Source organism: Lactuca saligna, chromosome 9 (genome assembly GCF_052625555.1).
Source record: "Lactuca saligna cultivar CGN05327 chromosome 9, ASM5262555v1, whole genome shotgun sequence".
Classification (NCBI taxonomy): domain Eukaryota; kingdom Viridiplantae; phylum Streptophyta; class Magnoliopsida; order Asterales; family Asteraceae; genus Lactuca; species Lactuca saligna.
Window position 1 is genome coordinate 12,020,642 of NC_136425.1, and position 18,859 is coordinate 12,039,500.

The 18,859-nt window shown below is 35.1% G+C and overlaps 3 protein-coding genes across 3 annotated transcripts; 1 reads left to right on the forward strand and 2 right to left on the reverse strand.

The window, feature by feature from the left end:
* The first annotated feature begins 5,458 nt into the window (after window positions 1–5,458).
* Window positions 5,459–7,297, forward strand: LOC145015122 (uncharacterized). Its single transcript, XM_078973572.1, has 6 exons — window positions 5,459–5,755; window positions 5,837–5,871; window positions 6,377–6,520; window positions 6,609–6,659; window positions 6,857–6,921; window positions 7,020–7,297. Exons 1-6 carry the CDS (start codon window positions 5,679–5,681, stop codon window positions 7,128–7,130), a joined length of 483 nt encoding a protein of 160 aa, XP_078829698.1. The 5' UTR covers window positions 5,459–5,678; the 3' UTR covers window positions 7,131–7,297.
* Window positions 7,298–7,317: 20 nt separating this feature from the next.
* On the reverse strand, window positions 7,318–8,778 carry LOC145015121 (DUF2996 family protein). The gene is made up of 5 exons (XM_078973571.1): window positions 8,468–8,778; window positions 8,283–8,358; window positions 7,932–8,128; window positions 7,673–7,745; window positions 7,318–7,599 (listed from the first exon to the last, which is right to left on the reverse strand). The coding sequence occupies exons 1-5, from the start codon at window positions 8,615–8,617 to the stop codon at window positions 7,445–7,447; spliced, it is 651 nt and encodes a 216-aa protein (XP_078829697.1). The 5' UTR covers window positions 8,618–8,778; the 3' UTR covers window positions 7,318–7,444.
* Window positions 8,779–11,617: 2,839 nt separating this feature from the next.
* LOC145015998 (MLO-like protein 1) lies at window positions 11,618–14,764 on the reverse strand. Its single transcript, XM_078974447.1, has 14 exons — window positions 14,312–14,764; window positions 14,173–14,230; window positions 13,829–14,040; window positions 13,611–13,727; window positions 13,467–13,527; window positions 13,253–13,347; window positions 13,078–13,152; window positions 12,895–12,983; window positions 12,708–12,757; window positions 12,565–12,605; window positions 12,241–12,450; window positions 12,073–12,140; window positions 11,932–11,992; window positions 11,618–11,848 (listed from the first exon to the last, which is right to left on the reverse strand). The coding sequence occupies exons 1-14, from the start codon at window positions 14,435–14,437 to the stop codon at window positions 11,618–11,620; spliced, it is 1,494 nt and encodes a 497-aa protein (XP_078830573.1). The 5' UTR covers window positions 14,438–14,764.
* Window positions 14,765–18,859: the final 4,095 nt, after the last annotated feature.

Here is an 18,859-nt window from a genome sequence, read left to right on the forward strand (position 1 = left end):
ACCTTCCATGTGTCTCAGCTCTATAAGTGTGTATCAAATGAGTCTGCACTTATTTTATTAGATGATATTCAGTTAGATGAAAGCTTGAATGTTGAGAAACGCATCGCAGTGTTGGATAGGAAGACTAAGGCTCTTCGTAACAAAGATGTGAAGCTAGTGAAGGTGCAATGGCAGAATCGGAGAGGCTTTGAATGGACCTGGGAGTCGGAGGACGAAATGAGAAAGAATTATCCAGATCTTTTCTCATCAGCAGGCTTTGAGGATGAAGTCTAGATCAAGTGGGGGAGATTTGTAACGGTCGGGGTTAAGGTATTTACACTTCTTACGCCTAGCATGAAGGTCATTGAAATTTTTGGTCCTTTAGTACATTGGGCGTACTTGAAGAGTACGCTTAGCGTATTAAGGTTGGGTGGATCATGAAGATTCGGCATGTACGTTGGGCGTACCAATGGTTACGTGAGCGTACGTGATCGAACACAAAACCGTAATTTTTAGGCTTGAGACCTATATAAACGTACTTAAGTCATTTGGACCCAACCCTAATCAGCCTCCAAAGCCTTATTTCGTCCCTTAACCTCAAATTCCCTTGTGAGTGTGATTCTTGAGCTTAGAAGTGTGTTGGTGGCCATTTTAGAGTATATTCAAGAAGGAGAAGGTGGTGATCAAGCTTTGGGTGTCATTGAGCTTCTAGTTCCTACATCTAGTTCAACTTGAAGAGCTTCTGATGTATAAAGTCATGACCTTGTCAGCTTTTTTGATTGTTTGATCTAGGGTTTGTTATGGAGTCCCTTCTTGGCTTTTGGACCTTCTCTTGTGATTTGAGCAACTCCATGGATTAGGATTGTTAGATCCAAGCTCTTTAAGCATGTTTGATGCATAAAGGTGCCATATTGGAGGTTGTTTTGATCCAATCCATAAGTTAAAGGTCTGAAATGAGGTCTCATTGAGAAGCAGGATGTATAGGGGTCACTCATAACATGTAAGGGCATAAAGTTGCCAACTTTATGCCTTAGGACATCTTAATGGACTCCGATCTAAAGTTTGACGTTGAAATCCCAAGTATTAAGTACTTAATGGTCGATTGTGCATGTCTAGATTGTACGCCATGCGTAGCATCGTATACACAACACGTACTGCGTAAGGGACTAGTACGTTGAGCGTACTGGAGTGGTATGCAGGGTGTACACACTCAGATGGGTTTGGGCCTTGTTTTGGGTTTGTAAGCTTGTTGGCTTTATTCAATTTTGGGTATGGTCCTATTTAGATTTTTGGACTGATATTGTGTTTTGGGTCATAATTGTTTTGGTTGGGCCTTATTGGGCCGTGAGACCCATTAATGAATTTATCTTGGACCTTGGGCACATTAGCAAAAGGAATACTTTTAGGTCATTATGGAAGAGCTTAGACTTAACTATTTAGTCTCTTTGATTAGGTTGTGTGCTATAATACTAATTTAAGGTTAACTGTATCATTATTCAGTGTGTGGTTACAGACTGTTAGACGAGAAGATTTTGTGTTTAGCAGACTGAGGTGAGTGTTCTCATCACACTCATAGGTCGAAGGCACAAAGGCCGACCCATTAATGGTTATGAGATGATTTTTATTGGGATATGTAATTGTTTGCTATTGGATTTATATGTTGAATTGTGTGTAGACCATGGGGAGCCCATGACATTTGACAAGACCATGGTAGGAGCCCATGGCGCAGGGATATAAGACCATGGAGGTAGCTCATGGCATTTTGATGAAGACCATGGAGGTAGTCAATAACAAACTTATATGTGTATATGTGTGAAATGTATTATGTGATTATATGATTGTGTGTTTTGGAAAACTCAATAATCTTGGGCTTACAATTTTATTAAATGTTTCAGGTACTTCTATTGATAAGGTCAAGGGCCCGACTTGATGACACGACATGCATTCTCCAGTGTTTTCATATTCAACTTTAATACTCTGAACTTTAAAATAATAAGGTTATGTAATGGGATTTTTGAACACCTTCTGGTTGATATTAATGAAATTAAAACTTAATTATTATTATTATTTTTTTTGTAAAAATTGGGTTGTTACAAGTTGGTATCATAGCCTTGGTTTGAGGGATTCGAGCACACTTTTGGGTGTGTCAAAACTTAAACTGAGGAAATGGTAACAAATTAATTTTCGAAAAGAAATCAAAGTTGAAATATCTGCAAAAGATTTTGTAAGGAAAAAGGGGAGAATGCAATGCGCGTAATCATCCGAGCTCAAGTAAGTGTTCCAAATGTTTTAGCCATGCTATAGTATACATGGAAGTTAAAGTTGCATGAATTGTTTGCTAAGTGTATGCTTTCAAAATTGTACATGCTTAGGATTGCATTGCCCTCGAAATGAGGGAATATGCCTTATTCCTTTTCCTTGTTTGGTTGTGGTTTAGGGTAGAAGCTTTATTTGACAGTCTATGTGATTCTCTTTTGTGTATAACTTGCATGCATAGGGTAACCTGCTATGATTAATCTGAGTTTCTGGTTTAGTGAGGGTTGAGAATCCTACAACACTCTAGGATCTGATATAGTGTTGTGTTTAAGAGTCATGATTTGTTATTGGATGATTTAGGGGTATCAAACATGGCCTTGGGGAAGGTACAGGTAGGTGTGAAAAGCAGTATTGGGCCCGTACTACTAAAAGCACATAACCTGTACCTGAATCAATGAAAGATCTGATAGTTCTTAAGAGTCCGATGAAGAGGAATCTCTTTAGAAGTCCTTATCTTTTTTAATTGTGACATTTTCAGTTGAGGATGGTGATGATCACACGAGGTTCAGGATCAGGATAATGTTCAGTGTCTGGTGCATAGCCCATTGATGAGAGGAAGTGCGATCTTATCGCATCCGAGGTTACTTGTGGCATCCTTGATGCTACCCTGGTGATTTTTGGTATCGTCATGGAGGGCATTATGGAGATCATGGAGGAGCGGCTCAGGTCTTTCCGAGCCGAGATTGCTGTAGGGCGGATTAGGGCTCGATCTCCCTCGTTTAGGGAGTTTAACGCGTGTGAAGCGCCTGATTTCTTCGGGGTCAGGGATCCCGTCACTAGCCGATGCTGGGTAGCAGACATGGAGAATTCCCAGCGCACAAGCTTTTCCCCTGAGGCGGAAAATGTGTGGTTTACATCTTGTGTGTTGAGGGATTGAGCACGAGATTTGTGGGAGGGGGTGACCCATGAGGTAGGATCCGCGGGTGTGGCTGAGATGTCTTGGGAGGAGTTTGTGAGGAGGTTTGATCAGGAGTTTTGTAACGTCCCAAAATTTTCATAAAATTTAAACTTTCCAAAGCAACCCTTTTTTAAATAGAAGTGTTACAAAAACCTTTGTTCCCAAAACATTATTTAAAAATCAGGATCTCTTTCAACATAATTTTCAAAACTTTCACATTATCATAGTTTCCCAGAAGTCATCAGTTCAAAACGTGAGGATGTGTACGGTCACGCCTGCACATTGCCACGATCCACTGAAGTACCTGAAACCATAAACCAAAACTGTAAGCACGAGGCTTAGTGAGATCCTCCAAAGTACCAACACCCAAACATATAGCATATACAAATAAAAACATACTATGGGTCCAATAAACCATCAGGTTGGGATACCCTAGACCCTTAACCATCAGGTTGGAATGCCAACATACTATGGGTCCAATTAACCATCGAGTCGGAATACCCCAGGCCCTTAACCATCACGTTGGAATGCCAACATACTGTGGGTCCAATCAACCATCGAGTTGGAATACCCTAGGCCCTCAACCATCAGGTTGGAATGCCAACATACTATGGGTCCAACAACCATCAGGATGGAATACCTTAGGCCCTCAACCATCGGGTTGGAATGCACTGGCCTGTTGGCCTACGTACAATGCAAAAAAGCCTCAACCACCAATCAAATATGTGCACATATAACATATAATCATATAATAGTTTATATGCATTCAAACATATCTAACAGACCACTAAGCATAACATCATCTTATATACCAGGATACCGATCAAACAAATCATAACATCATAACAACATCCTATCTACCAAGATAGCGATCTAACAGATCATAACAACATAGCAACATGCATAACAGAATATCAATCCGCTAGGCCGACATTTGTGCCTTCGTCCCATAATGCAACTTTTCTAATCTTAATTAAGAGCTTGTTTGATAAGACAATAAAAATTTAGGGTTAATTGAAAAGCTTGTTTCGGTAAACTAAATAAGGTAAAAGAGATTATACTAGAGCTTGTTAGTTTTTCTTAGTACCAACATAGATAGAACGCATATCAAATAACCAGGTCAATATTTATTGCATAATTAGGAAAGTCACAGCAGAGCTGAAATCGTTTTTAATATTGATTTTCATTTAGTTTAATATCACTGCGTTTTTAGTTTTTAGTTTTAATTAAAACCCCCTTTTTATATTTTCTGTTTCTTGACTAGATTGTGCCTGATGCAAAAAGACATTGACCATTAGGCTGTGTCCCTGAGGATTCGACCATGCTTCCCTGTGCTATATTTTTAGTGCAACCAATAGTGATAATTTATTTACTTAATACGCGCGCGACAACGTGTTAACATTCCTCCATCAATCGGCATAGATCAAGAAAAACCCAAGTCAACTTGCCGAGTTTACCCACCAACTCATCGAGTTCCTTTATTCATCTGAAAATATCGGGGAAAGTCGAGCCAACTCATCGAGTTTATCCATAAACTCACCGAGTTCGCTCAAAATCCAACAACTCAATTCATTAAGCACCCAATCCATAAAGGCATGGCCACAAGGAGCTCTCAAAGATTTATTTGGTGAAAGTTCAGCAACTTAATTCATTTAACACAACATAAATGAAAAAAAAATCTCTAACATTTTTTTTTTCATGTTGGTGAAAGTTCTCAGACTGGTTAATTCAAGATTATGAAAGTAAACAAGGAGCTGTCAAAGCTTTATTTGCATATTCAAATTGATGAACTCATTTTCAAATGTTGAATTTTTTTTTTTTTGAATTCTTGGTTGCAAGTAAAACAAAAGATGAAAAACAAAGGACTTGTAGTGCAAATATTCCACTATGTATGTAATAATGTCGAAGATGTACAATGACAATGATAATGATAATATAGTGTGTGTTCGAAATATTCGAAATATATGATATAAGTCCATGTTAGTCTAGAATGTATGATTTCATATTCTAGAATACATTTAGTCAATTGCTATCAATCATCCAATAACTGTAATAACTTTGAAGTGAACTCCGATTTTCAAAACCAAAAAAGGGTTAATTTTGTGAATGATTTCCTTTATTAAGGGTTAGGTTTGTTAATATCGCATTTAACTACGTAGATATCCTCTTAACAGTTAGCACAACACCCTGCCCTCACGCGCCTTGCGGAGCGTTGGATCGGGTACTCGGACGACTCATCGTCAAGAAGTCGTTAAATAATCGAATTCCTCTTGTATTTTCCCTTTTCCTCTCTCCGGGTGTTCTACATCGACGGGCCGGCGGCACTGTCAAGAACCCTAGTTCCCTAAATCCCCCATGCTTTCTTTAATTCACATGTAACACACCACTAAAATTTCAAATCATTTTGTGTATATATAACATACAGCTGGTGGTGTTTGGGGGATTTTTGCAAAAAAAAAAAAAAAAAAAAAAGTTAAACCTAACAATGCTCGAAACCCCTGCCGATTCATCATCTACGGCCAACATTGCCAACATTAAACGCTATGCTCCTCCTAATCAAAGGTATGTGTTTTCTCCCTGTTTACATTGATTTGGTTGATTTTGACCTAAACGGCGTTATTTGTTTCACTTGCTTATATTTAGGAATCGATCCCTTGGAAGGAGAAAGTCTGGAGGAGGTAAACGTCTTTTGCTTAGCATTTAACTTCTTTATTATCGTTAAATCGTGATAGGAGAAGCTGAATTCACTTGCGTAAACAGATATTAGGGTTTTGGGATATGTAGTTTTCCTTTCTAATAGTTTTTTCCCAGCTCAGTTGTTCTTTGTGTAGCAAGTATGCTTCTTTTGATTTGTAGATAGTCGTCAACTTATCTTTTGATGTCCATGTCCCACGAATCCATGATCTGAGGTTTATCGTAGCCTTAAAAGTTAAAAGATAGGAAGAACACCTGAATCATCCTCATATTCTAGATCGGAGGAATGGAAATCAGCAAATTCTCTTTCTTATTAATGGAATACATTGCATTTGGTTATAACTATAGTAAGTATTGGAAACTAGTGTGAGAAAATGCAGCAAATATGTCAGATTCATTGAGATCAATTGTATCAATCACTATATCAGATTCAGATTTTGTGTAAGACTCTTATATAACTTTCATTTGGGTGATTTTGATTATATGCAGATAGATTGGAAAAGACAAGTAGTTATGGGAATGATGGGGATAGAAATCAAAGAAATGTTCCTATTTTGGATCATGCTGATCCACCACGCTTAATTGGGTTGCAAGGATGCTGTAGCAGTGAAGCTTATCAACTCCTCAACAACCGTATGTACTTCCTTAATTACTTTATTCATTGAATTGAAGCCAAGTCTACCCTTTAAATATTGACAATAATTCTCTCTCATTATTGCAGGTTGGGCAGCTGCTATCAATGCATATGAAAATCCCTCAACTGATTTAGCCGGTGAGTAAAGGACTCAGCTTTCATCATTCATGAATGAACAATTTAAGGACAAACCCTTAAAAAATTTAGTTGCAAAGTGAGGTCTTTTTTTTTCTTTCCCATTTTGCAATTTTGTGAAAAGAAAAAGTATCTTGCAAAAAAGCATAAACAGATAGAAACAAACTTATTTATTTATGTATATTTTTTTTGTTTTGTAGAGCGACCGGTTATGTATTCAGGAAGCAGTGCATCAGCATGGGGACAATTTCGACTTCCTCATCAGGTTATATATAAAATAAAATAATACAACAAATGTTTTCATTCATCTTCTCTCGCTCTCTAACCTAAAACATTTTTGTTGTATTTTTTATTTTATTTCAGATGATTTCCCAGACAGGTAGAGTTGGAGTTGGAGCTTCAGGGAGTCAGATTGATTTCTTAGGTGAACTCAGGCAAGCAATGCGAAGCCATAACTCAAACACCCATTTCTGAGTTCTGACAAGTAAACACAGTCAGAGCTTTTGGTTGTTTGGACCATAATATCTTTCAGTTGCTGTTGTATGTGTTGTTAACTTGAATTTCTGTTGGATTCGATCCCAAAGACGGATCATTTGTACTCTAGATTTTAATGCAATTGGATGATGATACTTTTTTAGTTATTTTAGTTATATACAAGTAGTAAAAAATAAAGATCCAAGTGAATGAATGCTATTATAAACGTTGTGTTTACAGCATCAAGATCCGAAAAACTTGTACATTATCATGTATATGGTTGCTGTTGAGTGTGACCGCTTAGAAACATGATCTTAATCCGTCCAGACGGGAATTATTCCTTGAGCAGCTAAACGCTTTTCAACCCAGAAAACAAGAAGTTTTGATGTCACTTTTTTCTCATCCACCAGAAAAGGTTCCACATTGCTTGCAGTTGACCCGTATGATGATATTGAAAACCCTTTTGGACCTGTTAATAATCAAATGGTGTTCTTGAGTTTGCTTTTTTAATGAATGAGGTTTGGGGAGGAAGAAGAACTGACCTGTGATGTTACCATCTGGGAATAAAGCCCAGAATGAATATGGTATACCCTTCTTCATAAAGGACCCTTCTAGCTGCTTGCATAAGGGAACACACATTACATGCATCTTAATAACTTGTTATTAGACTCAAATCAAGATTACGCGGTAATTTTTAACCTCTCCAATTTATATATTTCAAATTTTGATTTACACTAGCAGTACATACGTTTTTCAGTAAGATGATGATGATGAAGATGAAATGGGAGGAGTGGGACTAACCTTGTTGTCTTCAAAAAACAATTCAAGTTCGGATATATCTTGTTGAGTTTCAAGAATCGATCTTAGGGAAGGAATCACGTCCTCTTTCATCATCTCCGGTAACGCCTTAACAGGGGCTTTTGCCGGAGCCTTTGGCTTCGCCGGAGCAGCAGCCGCTTTGGATTCTCCCTCTTTATCCTCTTTAGTTTCGGCAGCAACTAAAAGATGCAAACAGCAATTTTATTTTATTCGAGATGATTACCATTACCGAAACCAACCAAAGGATAAAGCATAAACCGAAATACGGGCATCCCTAACAATATGTGCAAATTCAGAAACTAAACCGTAATTGTCTGACACTGCTGAGAATACCAGTAGAAGCGGCGGATGACTCTTGGACTGCGTAGCAAACGGCGTTCCTAGACGAAATGACAAATTTAGCTGCAATCTGTTCATGGACACCAAAATCCGATCAACAATTCACCATCAGCAATAAACTACTCTCGGTGTGTGTGCGTGAGTGATTATCAGATATGGATTAGTCACAGCAATGGTACCAGAGGGAAGGAAGAGGAACTGGGTTTAGGATCTCGACAACAGTGTGGAGAAGATGGAAAATGCAAATTCAAATTCGACAACGTAATTAATCCTCCGGTGGTTGCTATTTTAAGCGATGGTGATGATGATGATACATACTGCTTCATCATCGTCTTTGTATGATCTTGAAGCACAAACCTGTTTTCCCCGAACCAAAAATGTTAGGGTTTGAATTGTGGAGAGAGGGGGAGAAGAGAATGAGGTGCATAGAGAACTGGGGAGTGGGGGGTAAGTTTGTTAATGTCGTCCACAAACTGCTCTGGAGGATTTGGTACCACTGGGTTAAATTTAGGACCCCTTTGTTTGTATATGGAGAATCAGAAGACGATAACTAATTTCTTTGCTGGTTGTTAATTTACGTTTTAACTCGGGTTGAACCAGTTGAAAGTTGTACTAGGTGTGACTCAATGTTATCTTTGAAAACGAAATATTGTCATTTATAACGTAACGAATAAAGAAATGCCACAGATTAATCAAACTCGATTACTTTCTAAAAAAAAATCAATTGAGGGACCAAATTCCTTTTACATTAGAGATTAGGTGTGAGATCCATGTATTACATGAGTTTAATTAAAAAATATATATATAAATTTTAATTATTTGAAAAGTTTGAATTTATAAGAAAAATGAGAAAATTTTGAATTATTAAAATATGGAATTTTAATATAATAAAATAAAAAATACAATAAAATGAAAAGTGGAAAATAAAAATTTTAAAAATTCTAGAAAATACCATGTATCCAAATGAATGAGAAGAGAACATGTGGTAAAAAAACTTTCATTTATTATAGTAGATTTGTATTAACAATCCAAAAAAAAGAAAAGAGTAAATTACACGAATGGTCCCTATGGTTTGGGGTAATTTGCGTGATTGGTCCCTAACTTATTTTTTTAACTCGGAAGGTCCCTGTTGTTTGTTTTTGTTACGCGTTTGGTCCCTACTGTTTATTTTTGTTACGTGCTTGGTCCCTATCTTAGCTAAAAATACTATTATTTGAATAGGAAAAAATGTTAGGGTAGATAAGGTAAGGTGAATGGGTGAGGTTAGAGTTGTGTTTATTTAAATAAATTTAAAAAATCAAAGGCAAAATAGTCTTTTTAGGTAAGACAGGGACCAACCGCGTAACAAAAACAAACAATAGGGACCTTCCGAGTTAAAAAAATAAGTTAGGGACCAAACGCGCAAATTACACTAAACCATAGGGACCATTCGTGTAATTTACTCAAAAGAAAAAGATCGAGTAACAATCTAATAATTTTTTGTTTTTTACTATGTTTTGTCTATCTAAAGATAATATTGTTCCGAAATGTCTAAATAACCTAAAGGACCGTGATGAAACTTCATCAAAACAATCAAAACAATTGCCTTGATTCACATTAAATTTGGTTCCTTTTAACCACCAAATTTGCGGTTTTTCACATTATTTTGCATAGTCACTCTTGGTGATTTTAGTGTCACCATGTCATTTTAAGTAATTGGAACTAACATGTGAGCTAAGGGGTTTCATGATTTGTACTCTAATACATGTACGGGTTTGTGCGGAGTGCACGCATGTATAAGATCGAGTCAGAAGCTGGTTCGACGACTAGTCGGGGATCCGGGGGTAGCGCCCCCGGGTCCGGGGTTTCCAAAGGGGTAGCACCCCTTTGGCGGGGTCTAGGGGCAGCGCCCCTAGCGGGGTCTAAGGGGTAGAGCCCCTGGCTGGGGTCCCAAAACCTCACCGAATTTTGCATGTGGGAACATAATGGAAAATTCAATTTCTTGAGGGTGATTATGGTAAATCTAACGAAATTCGTTAGTTTTTGGTAACCCTAATCCGGATTAATATTACTTGCTTCCTAAGCAAGTAATGACGGTACAACCCTAATGAAACCCTAATTGTGTTTAGTATATAAACAACTCTTCGTTTTCAGAAGAGGCACGGTTTTTAGCTCTCGTTTTTCATCACACATTAACAGAACCTTTTAGCATAATAGCTTACGTTTTTTGTGCCTAGAAACGTAGGTGTCCGCTTGGATTATCCTAGGCTGAATTTCTTGTAACCCAGACATAGGGTATAAATATCAGTTCGGAAAGTGATATCACGATCCAAACTGGTATCCAGATCTCCACCGTAAACCCTAATATTCCCAACAGTCACACCAAGAGCTACAAAACGAATAGACTTACCCATATTACAATTTAGAGGAAGATGACACAAGCTCTCGTTGTGGGTGTTACAAAAGGGATAAAGCACAAAATCAACATCAAACCCTTCGTCCACCAAATTGGTTGTAGTGGGCGCGATCTAAACTCACCCTCCAAGTCACAATACTAAGCTTAAGGAGAATAAAACTATTCCAAGATGCCAAATAACAGGAAAATCCACATGTTTATTTGATTCAGAATGTCAAACAATTGCAACAAATACTAACAATTGATTTCTACAAGCTAAAACTTGATTACTTATATCAAACATTTCAAGATGCCAATATAAAATCGTATATTATTGTTGTGTCAATGTTTACTTTACACTTAATCTTTTTCTCATTAGGCATCATATATTGATGATTATATCTGAATAGGTACACATTTCATTCTATATTCTTTTCCAAGGTTTTAACATCTATGATATCACACATTGAACCGACACGGTTCTCTAACATTTTATATATGTTAAGAGCATCCATTCTCTTTAAGGACTCTTTTAAAGAGTAAACTAAAATCTCCACATATATCTTATAATTAGAACATGTATTATCAGGTTTATCATTAAAATTCAAATTCTTACATCAATCATATGCTTTGTCCATTCCCTAATTATAGATAATATAGTTTCGTTTCATATTCAATTTGACAACTAATACTATCATTGATAATTTATATATCTGATTGATGACATTTGTTCCATAATTAGCATCACTAAAACTTATAATGACCTCACATGTTCACCAATTAATCATTATTGGATTAACGGGTCAAAGTTAAAATCATGATCTTGATGTGCAGATATGATTTCGTGTCAAACCATGATCAAGAGATAAAATCATCCTATAGGTTAATCTTGATGAACTCTAGAGCTCAAAGAGCTCATGAGTTGGTTTGGGAGGCAAATGTGAAGTTAAAATCTTCATGTATTCGTAGATCGTTGTGGATCTCTAGCAATATGAATTCCTTCTAGCTCCACACCACCACCTCCTCCTCCTCCTCCTCCACCACCACCACCGCCGCCAGGGCCATCTTGGGCAGAGTTGTTGGTTGTGGCGTTTAGAGCTTTATTTCTCTTGGCTTTGTGAGCCCAACTAATAAGACCTACTTGTACATGCTCTTCAAATATCGACTTCTTGAAACTACTTCCCATCTGCGTCATAGTATCATGCGTTTAACATCATCTCTTTGTAAAGTGGGAATTAAAAACAACAAATTAAAGACGAAATAAATTACCTGTGTTACCAGCGCATAAAGTGGTAGAGTACTGTAACTGCACAAAACTTGAATAAAAACCCTAAACGAAACAAAAAACAAATTAATGAATTTTAATCATTACCACATTTTGAATCCCAAACAATGTTTAAATTTATTTACCCAATGATGAGTCTGGGGATAATGTAAATCAATTTTTCCATTATGCACGAGTCGAATCCAAATTGAATCTGTCGATAAAGAAACGGAAACAATTGATGTCAATTTCTTTTTTATTTATTAGGTATTGATACTTGATAGGAGCGTTTAATTTGACATAGATAAACTTACCAATATCCAGAAGAAGAAGGCAATCTCAAAGGCATTTTGGAAGAGAATAAAATGTATGAAGAGAAGGACGAGTTTTGGGCGATGAAACCAAAAATGGTCATCTGAAGGTTTTACTGCCAGTTCGCCTTCTATGGCTATATGCCTCTCCGCAACTTCATGAGCCAATTGAATGATTATGTGTTCAAGCTTCGATCCCACCGAAAGTAGCAACTGAAGAAAATAATAATAATAATAATAGTAATAAACAATTGAATTTTATTTCATCACAGTATTTAAGTAGAAGATTTTAATAGATCAACATATTGGATTTATTTCACAACTTACGATTAATGGAACAAAAGCTATCCAAAAATACGTATGCCAACCTGCACGAAACCAAGAAACAATAATTATTTTTGTCCCCCGAAAGTTCAAAAGAACAGTGAAACTAGATAAATAAAACGTAAAATGGTAAAAGTGTTGCATACCATTGACATTCAGTAACATGAATATGATCACGAATATCCACAAATACCAACTACAACGTACCAATAAAACCATAAATTAGATTTAGCAGTTAGCACAGCATACTCCATCAATGAGCTATGAAAATGAATCATAATTATTAATTAAATTACTTTTTTCTTTGGCTTGAATTTGACAGCACTTAATTACCTGATGCCTACAACTTTCCTAAAATCATCTTCAAGTGCACGTATCATGTACTTGTGAAAATTAAAATTTCGGCTTCCCTTGCAATGTGTCTGCCATGCCCATGCATATATAAAACCAAGATCATGATCATATGATCATTAGCATGCATTTACTAGATTTTTAAAAAGAATAATAAATACATACCATAATAAAACCGGATCGAAGAACTACATAATCTGGCCTCGTCACTGATCCATAGAATTGCTTGAAGAAAGAATGCTTCAAATTTGATCATTAATTAATTAGGATAACATAATTAATAAGATGTTTTGAAGAACAAATTAAATTGGGAAAAAAGATAATTAAGATAATACCTTACCAGCCAACCTAAAAGAGCTGAACGTTTGCCAAAACCCAAGAACCGTTTCCTGATGAAATCATGATTTCTAACGTCTGTGATCGTCGGTTCTTGAACTGCATGTAAATCATCACAGTTTAGATTCATAAAATGAAATGGAAGTATAAAAATTAGAGAGATCATGAAATCCATAGCAGCTATATATATTGTGATCGATCGATATAACCTGAATCACCTTGTGTAGTGTTGAGATTTTCTTCTCTGACAGATGTTTCCCATTGCTTCCATTGGCGTATCTATTAGTTAATACATTATTACAAAAGATACACTAATCAATCAAGTGAAAGAAAACAGTTTCCAGAAGACAATATTTACTAACCTTAAACCCTCCAAATACAGCAGTGAGAACAGAAAACGTCACATGTACAACTGCTAGTATGAAAATAAAGATGTGTAGATGATGCAGAGCCTCGCCTGATAACAATGGCACCTTATTCTGTAATTGGAGAATGAAGAGTGTAAATATTTGTACTATTTATTTATTGGATAAATTAAGCTTTTCATTGTTGAACATAAAAGCTAGATTGATTTGATTACCCTCTGAGCACAATAACCCATTGAAGTTTTTTTATCTCCGAGCAATTGGCGAATAGTAGATGAGTTTTTTGACTTGGGATCAATCATCTTTTCTTTTGCTTTTAACGGACAAGGAAGAAAGTGTTCCATGGTAGTCTCGTTCACACAGATCTTAACAATCCTATCTTGACAAACAGACAATAGTAGTGAAATAAACCCTAACAGCATCAATTCTGCATCAACAAAACAATAAAACTGATAGAGCTCAACGCCTAGTTATGCCAGATTAGTGCACACCATTGAAGAACATGCATAAATTTTAATGGAGATTGAGTCTATAATTTGACTTTCCAAAAGAAGAATACCTTCCTTGACTTTTTGCAGAGCTTCAAACAGTGGCTTGCGCCCCTCCTTTTTCAATTTCTACACAAATCAGAGAAGAAACTAAACTTTACACAAATTTGAATAAAGAGAAACTATGTCAATTGAAAGTTTAAGACCCACCTTGCCGGCGTAGTGCAGTAGCCGTTCGACGAAGAGGGAAACGCTGACGAAGACAGTACAGACGGCGGCTACAACCCATGTAGGTGTAAACTCCAACGACGTCCCTTCTCCTCCATCACCCGCCATGATTTAGATCAATCTACACTGTAATTACAGATTTAAATACGATTGGAACTGTTTATTTTCTAATCGATGCGTCATTTTCGGTTGAGTTTAACAAAAGAGTGCAGAGATCATCGCGGTTAAGGTGAAAATCGTAGACTGACTTTCGATCGATACGCGGAATGAAAAGTTAACTGAAACGATATGTTAACGTCGTTTATAGTGTAATGAGAAGATGAACAGATCATGGTAGGAGATGCTAGGAAATAGGAATTTAAATGCATGCGAATAATGATCGACCGGCATGGAAACGGCTAAATATTCCGGCGATACATCGGCGTTCGAAATTAAAACATGTCGTTCAGTTTTGTCGCAATCGTTACGAAGCATGTTTGTATCAGGAAACCGAATGTAACCGTTTTCCTTACAAACACATTTTTATAGAATTATTTTTCATATGAATGTGTAAGAAATAACCACCGGTACACAACTATAATAATCATTATCGATTGTAATTATTTAGAAATTAATATAGAAAAAATAACCAAAATCAATATTTTTATATATTGTTATGTTTATTTTTGAATACCAAAGGTTGTCTTCAATCAATGATAGTAACTCTTTTCCTTTTACATACTTGTTAAATACTCGCCAAAAGTACAAGATTATAAAATAGACAATGAAACTAGAAAGATAAAATAAAAAATTTTAAAAGTTCAATACTAAGTTATATTGAAGTATAATTGTCAATGTAAGATAATATTATACTTTAATAAATGAGATTTAAATGATTTCGTAATTTTATTTTGTTTTTTGTTTTTTAAAAAAAGATGGTTAAAATGATTATATGATACTATATATGATCTAAAAAAAAGTTATTATCTTTTAATGAAAGGAAAAAAACTATACATCATATAAATCTAAAAAATAATTAGTTACATCAACAACTTTTTTTATATGGTTTGCATAGAATTATGTCTTTCAAATGTAGCAATAGATTAATATTTCAAATACTTAAGTTGTAAGTTTGGAATTAACGGCTCAAAATATATAAACTTTTTTTTTTTTTTTTTTTTTTTTTTTTTTTTTTTTTTTTTTGCTTAATGTGGCCAAAATTTGTAAAATATATAAAAGGTAATGATTAAAAAATTCAAAGTTTAAATCCTGATTTATGGGTCGTTTGATAGTTGCTAACTGGGTTAGATCTGACTGAGTTTGAAGCTGACTGGGTTAGAAGTTCTGACTGAGTTAACTTCTGACTGAAACTTGCTGTTTGATTTTACTTCTGACTGACCGTACAAAATAACTATATTACCCTAAAACAATATTTTTTTGTAATAATTCCTTTATGATTTACCATTTTACATTTGGGATGACGTATTTTTATAATGAGCAAAACATTATCATATCTAAGTCCTAATTTGATTAGAATATACCAAGATAAAACAAATACATTCATAAGAGCAAACACCTTCAAAGTTTCAAGTTCTATGAATAAAAAACAAACCTTAATGCAATCTCATAAAAAACAAAAAATTAAATAACACAACCGAGTTCCTACATCTTCACGTTTAACTTGACAAATTATAGATATAGTTTTACTAATTACACATTGTAGAGACTATCCTTACAACAAGATCAATCATTATTATCAAAATCACGAGAAACTCTAGCATACAAACATCAAACTGTTGTAGATGCTACATCTTTCAAATCATTTGGATTCATGTGAAGATCCTTCAAATTAGTTGTAGGAGCTCCCATTGAAGAAGAATTTTTATCCCTTTAGAATCTGAGAAATACAAATACGTTTTAGAGGAACAAATTCCTTGCACAACAACAACAAATAATCATGAGCACAACAACAAAATAATGAACAAGAAAATCGCGTAAAGCAAGATCAAGGCAAGAAAATCAAATCAACTACTACTCCTAGAGCATCAAGATGTTCATCAGAACTAACAATACTACATTGTCTGATAGGATCATAATCAATTTCTCCACATTACTAGTTGGATCCCCTCAAATCCAACTCATAAGAAATCAATGATCTATGTTCTTGTTGTTGATTCAACATTAGAACATTAATTGATAAGAAACCAATAGCAAAACATCAAAAGCATAATTGAAATATTAAGCAACTTGAAGCAAGAAAATGATCCAGAACTCTAAAAAAAAAACCACGAGCTCTAGACCTCGAAAAAGCTTGTTGTTGGGGATTCAATCTAGAAAGCAGAAGGTGTTTGGCAATCCACATCCTTGCATAAATCTTTCTTGATGATCTTTGAAATCGAAATGATCAGGTAATAGAAGGAAAATCAAATTCGAAATCAGGTGCAAGATAAAAAAAATTGAAATCAGAGCATATCTACAACAGGGAAAACTGAAATCAGGTGCATGATGAACAAAAATTGAAATCAGAGCACATCAACAACAAGAATCAGAGCACATCAACAATAAGATAATCGGAACACAGAACAACAGCAATTTCACCTGTTGAAATCGATTTTGATTTTGTGAAATCGATCCAATCGATAGCTAACATCTTGTTGTTCAAAAAAAGAACTCACCTGAGCAAGACGACAATGTGGAGGAGGAATATGATGGCATCGGCGATAACGTTAGCGAAACAACGAATGGAGAGCATGAACGATGGTGGCTAGTCTCGTTTCAACGGTCGTTTTATGAAGAAGGGTAATAAAGGGCTACATTGTCTTAGGGAGAAGACGGTAAGGAGGAAGAAGTTGGCTTGCGATGTCGATCAAGCGCAAAGGGAAAAAGGGCAGATGATGAAGATGACCCAATCATGCGCTTTTTTTCCTTGGACCGAGTCAGAGGATTTAGGAGAGTTTTGGACCGAGTCATAGGTTAGATAGATGGCATCAAACATATAGACTCAGACCGGGTCAGCAAAAACTTCTGACTGGAGTAGGTCAGAAGTCAATCAAACCGCCCCTTAGCTTTTTAAATTCAAAATATGAATAGTGATATTATATTTTTTTTAAGTAGTAAATGTTAATAAAATTTTAAGGATGCAACATGATATCATTAGGATCATACTCTAGAATTGTGCCACTTGACATTTAGTCGATATATGAGTATATCTTAAGGATCGTCTATAATACCAGTAACTGTATTTTTGATAATATAAATATCAATATATTAGCTTTAAGAAAATTAAGGGGTAGTTAAAAAGACATGCTGGAAGCCAAAGATTTGTTACTGTATCCAAAATGCCATTTTACATAGGTAAACATTGTGAGGAAACAGACTACTTTATATGTTACACCATTTTTTTAATTATAATTTTGGTATATGGGTGGTTGTCGGTTGAAATCCAACGAATTGTGATGGAGACGATCTAATCCAGTTATCCATTGGATGTTGAATTTTGTCAATTGATCAAGTTCATTTCGTTATATACAACTGAATTGAAACAAGCCGATCTAATTGGATATGTTTTTCCATTGAATATATTTGATTGTTTATCTATTATACAATCAATTCTAATCAATTTTCTATCGAATAACCATCAAATATAATTATGCTAAATAAATGTTGAAAGTTCAACCAAAGTACGGTAAAAAGAAAAACGTTTAAAGTTTAAAATTCAATTGGATGGTAACTAGATATTAGTTGATGGTAATTGGAATTTATGGGATATCCAATGCATGAATGTTTGATGGTTTGCTTATCCATGAGATTTTAGGGTCCTCCAAGATTGATCAAATCTAATTTGAAACAATATAATTGGATTTTGAAAAATTAAAACTAATCCAATCCAATTGTGATTGGATATCTAATATAGTCGATCAGATTGTACTTTGATCGGTTGGTTAGAATTAGATCAATTAATTTCCATAGGCCCTTAAATTTGATCTATGTGTTAATTTTTTTGATGATGATCTCATCTTGTTTTCACAAAGTTGTCCACACTTTTTAAAAACTTGCCTGTTACATGTATGTAAAAATAATTATAAATTTGTTTTTTTTTTACATATTCATTTTTATACATGTTTTTAAAGATTGTTTTTACAACTTTTACATTTTTCACATAAATCTCGACTTTTTTTATTTTTTTTTATTTTAATATTCTCTTTTCTTTAATCATGTGTTCGAACTATCGAAATATAATAATGATTTTGATGTAACCCAAATTTACATTATACACAACGGTGTGTTTTAATAATTGTTATATCAATCTCTTTGCAGCAATGCATTTGTATGTTATATTGTTCATGTCAAGTACATAATATGCTGTTATTCTTATGGATAATAGGATGGAAATAGGACAACATTTTAAAAAGATGTCACACAAACTAGACCCTCGACTGAACGTTTTTCTTGAGGATGTATTAGAGAATATATGTTAAAATAAAACTTTCAGACATTGAATAGAAAATATGTTCAAATATAAATTTGAGGTATCTCGATATATTCATTAAT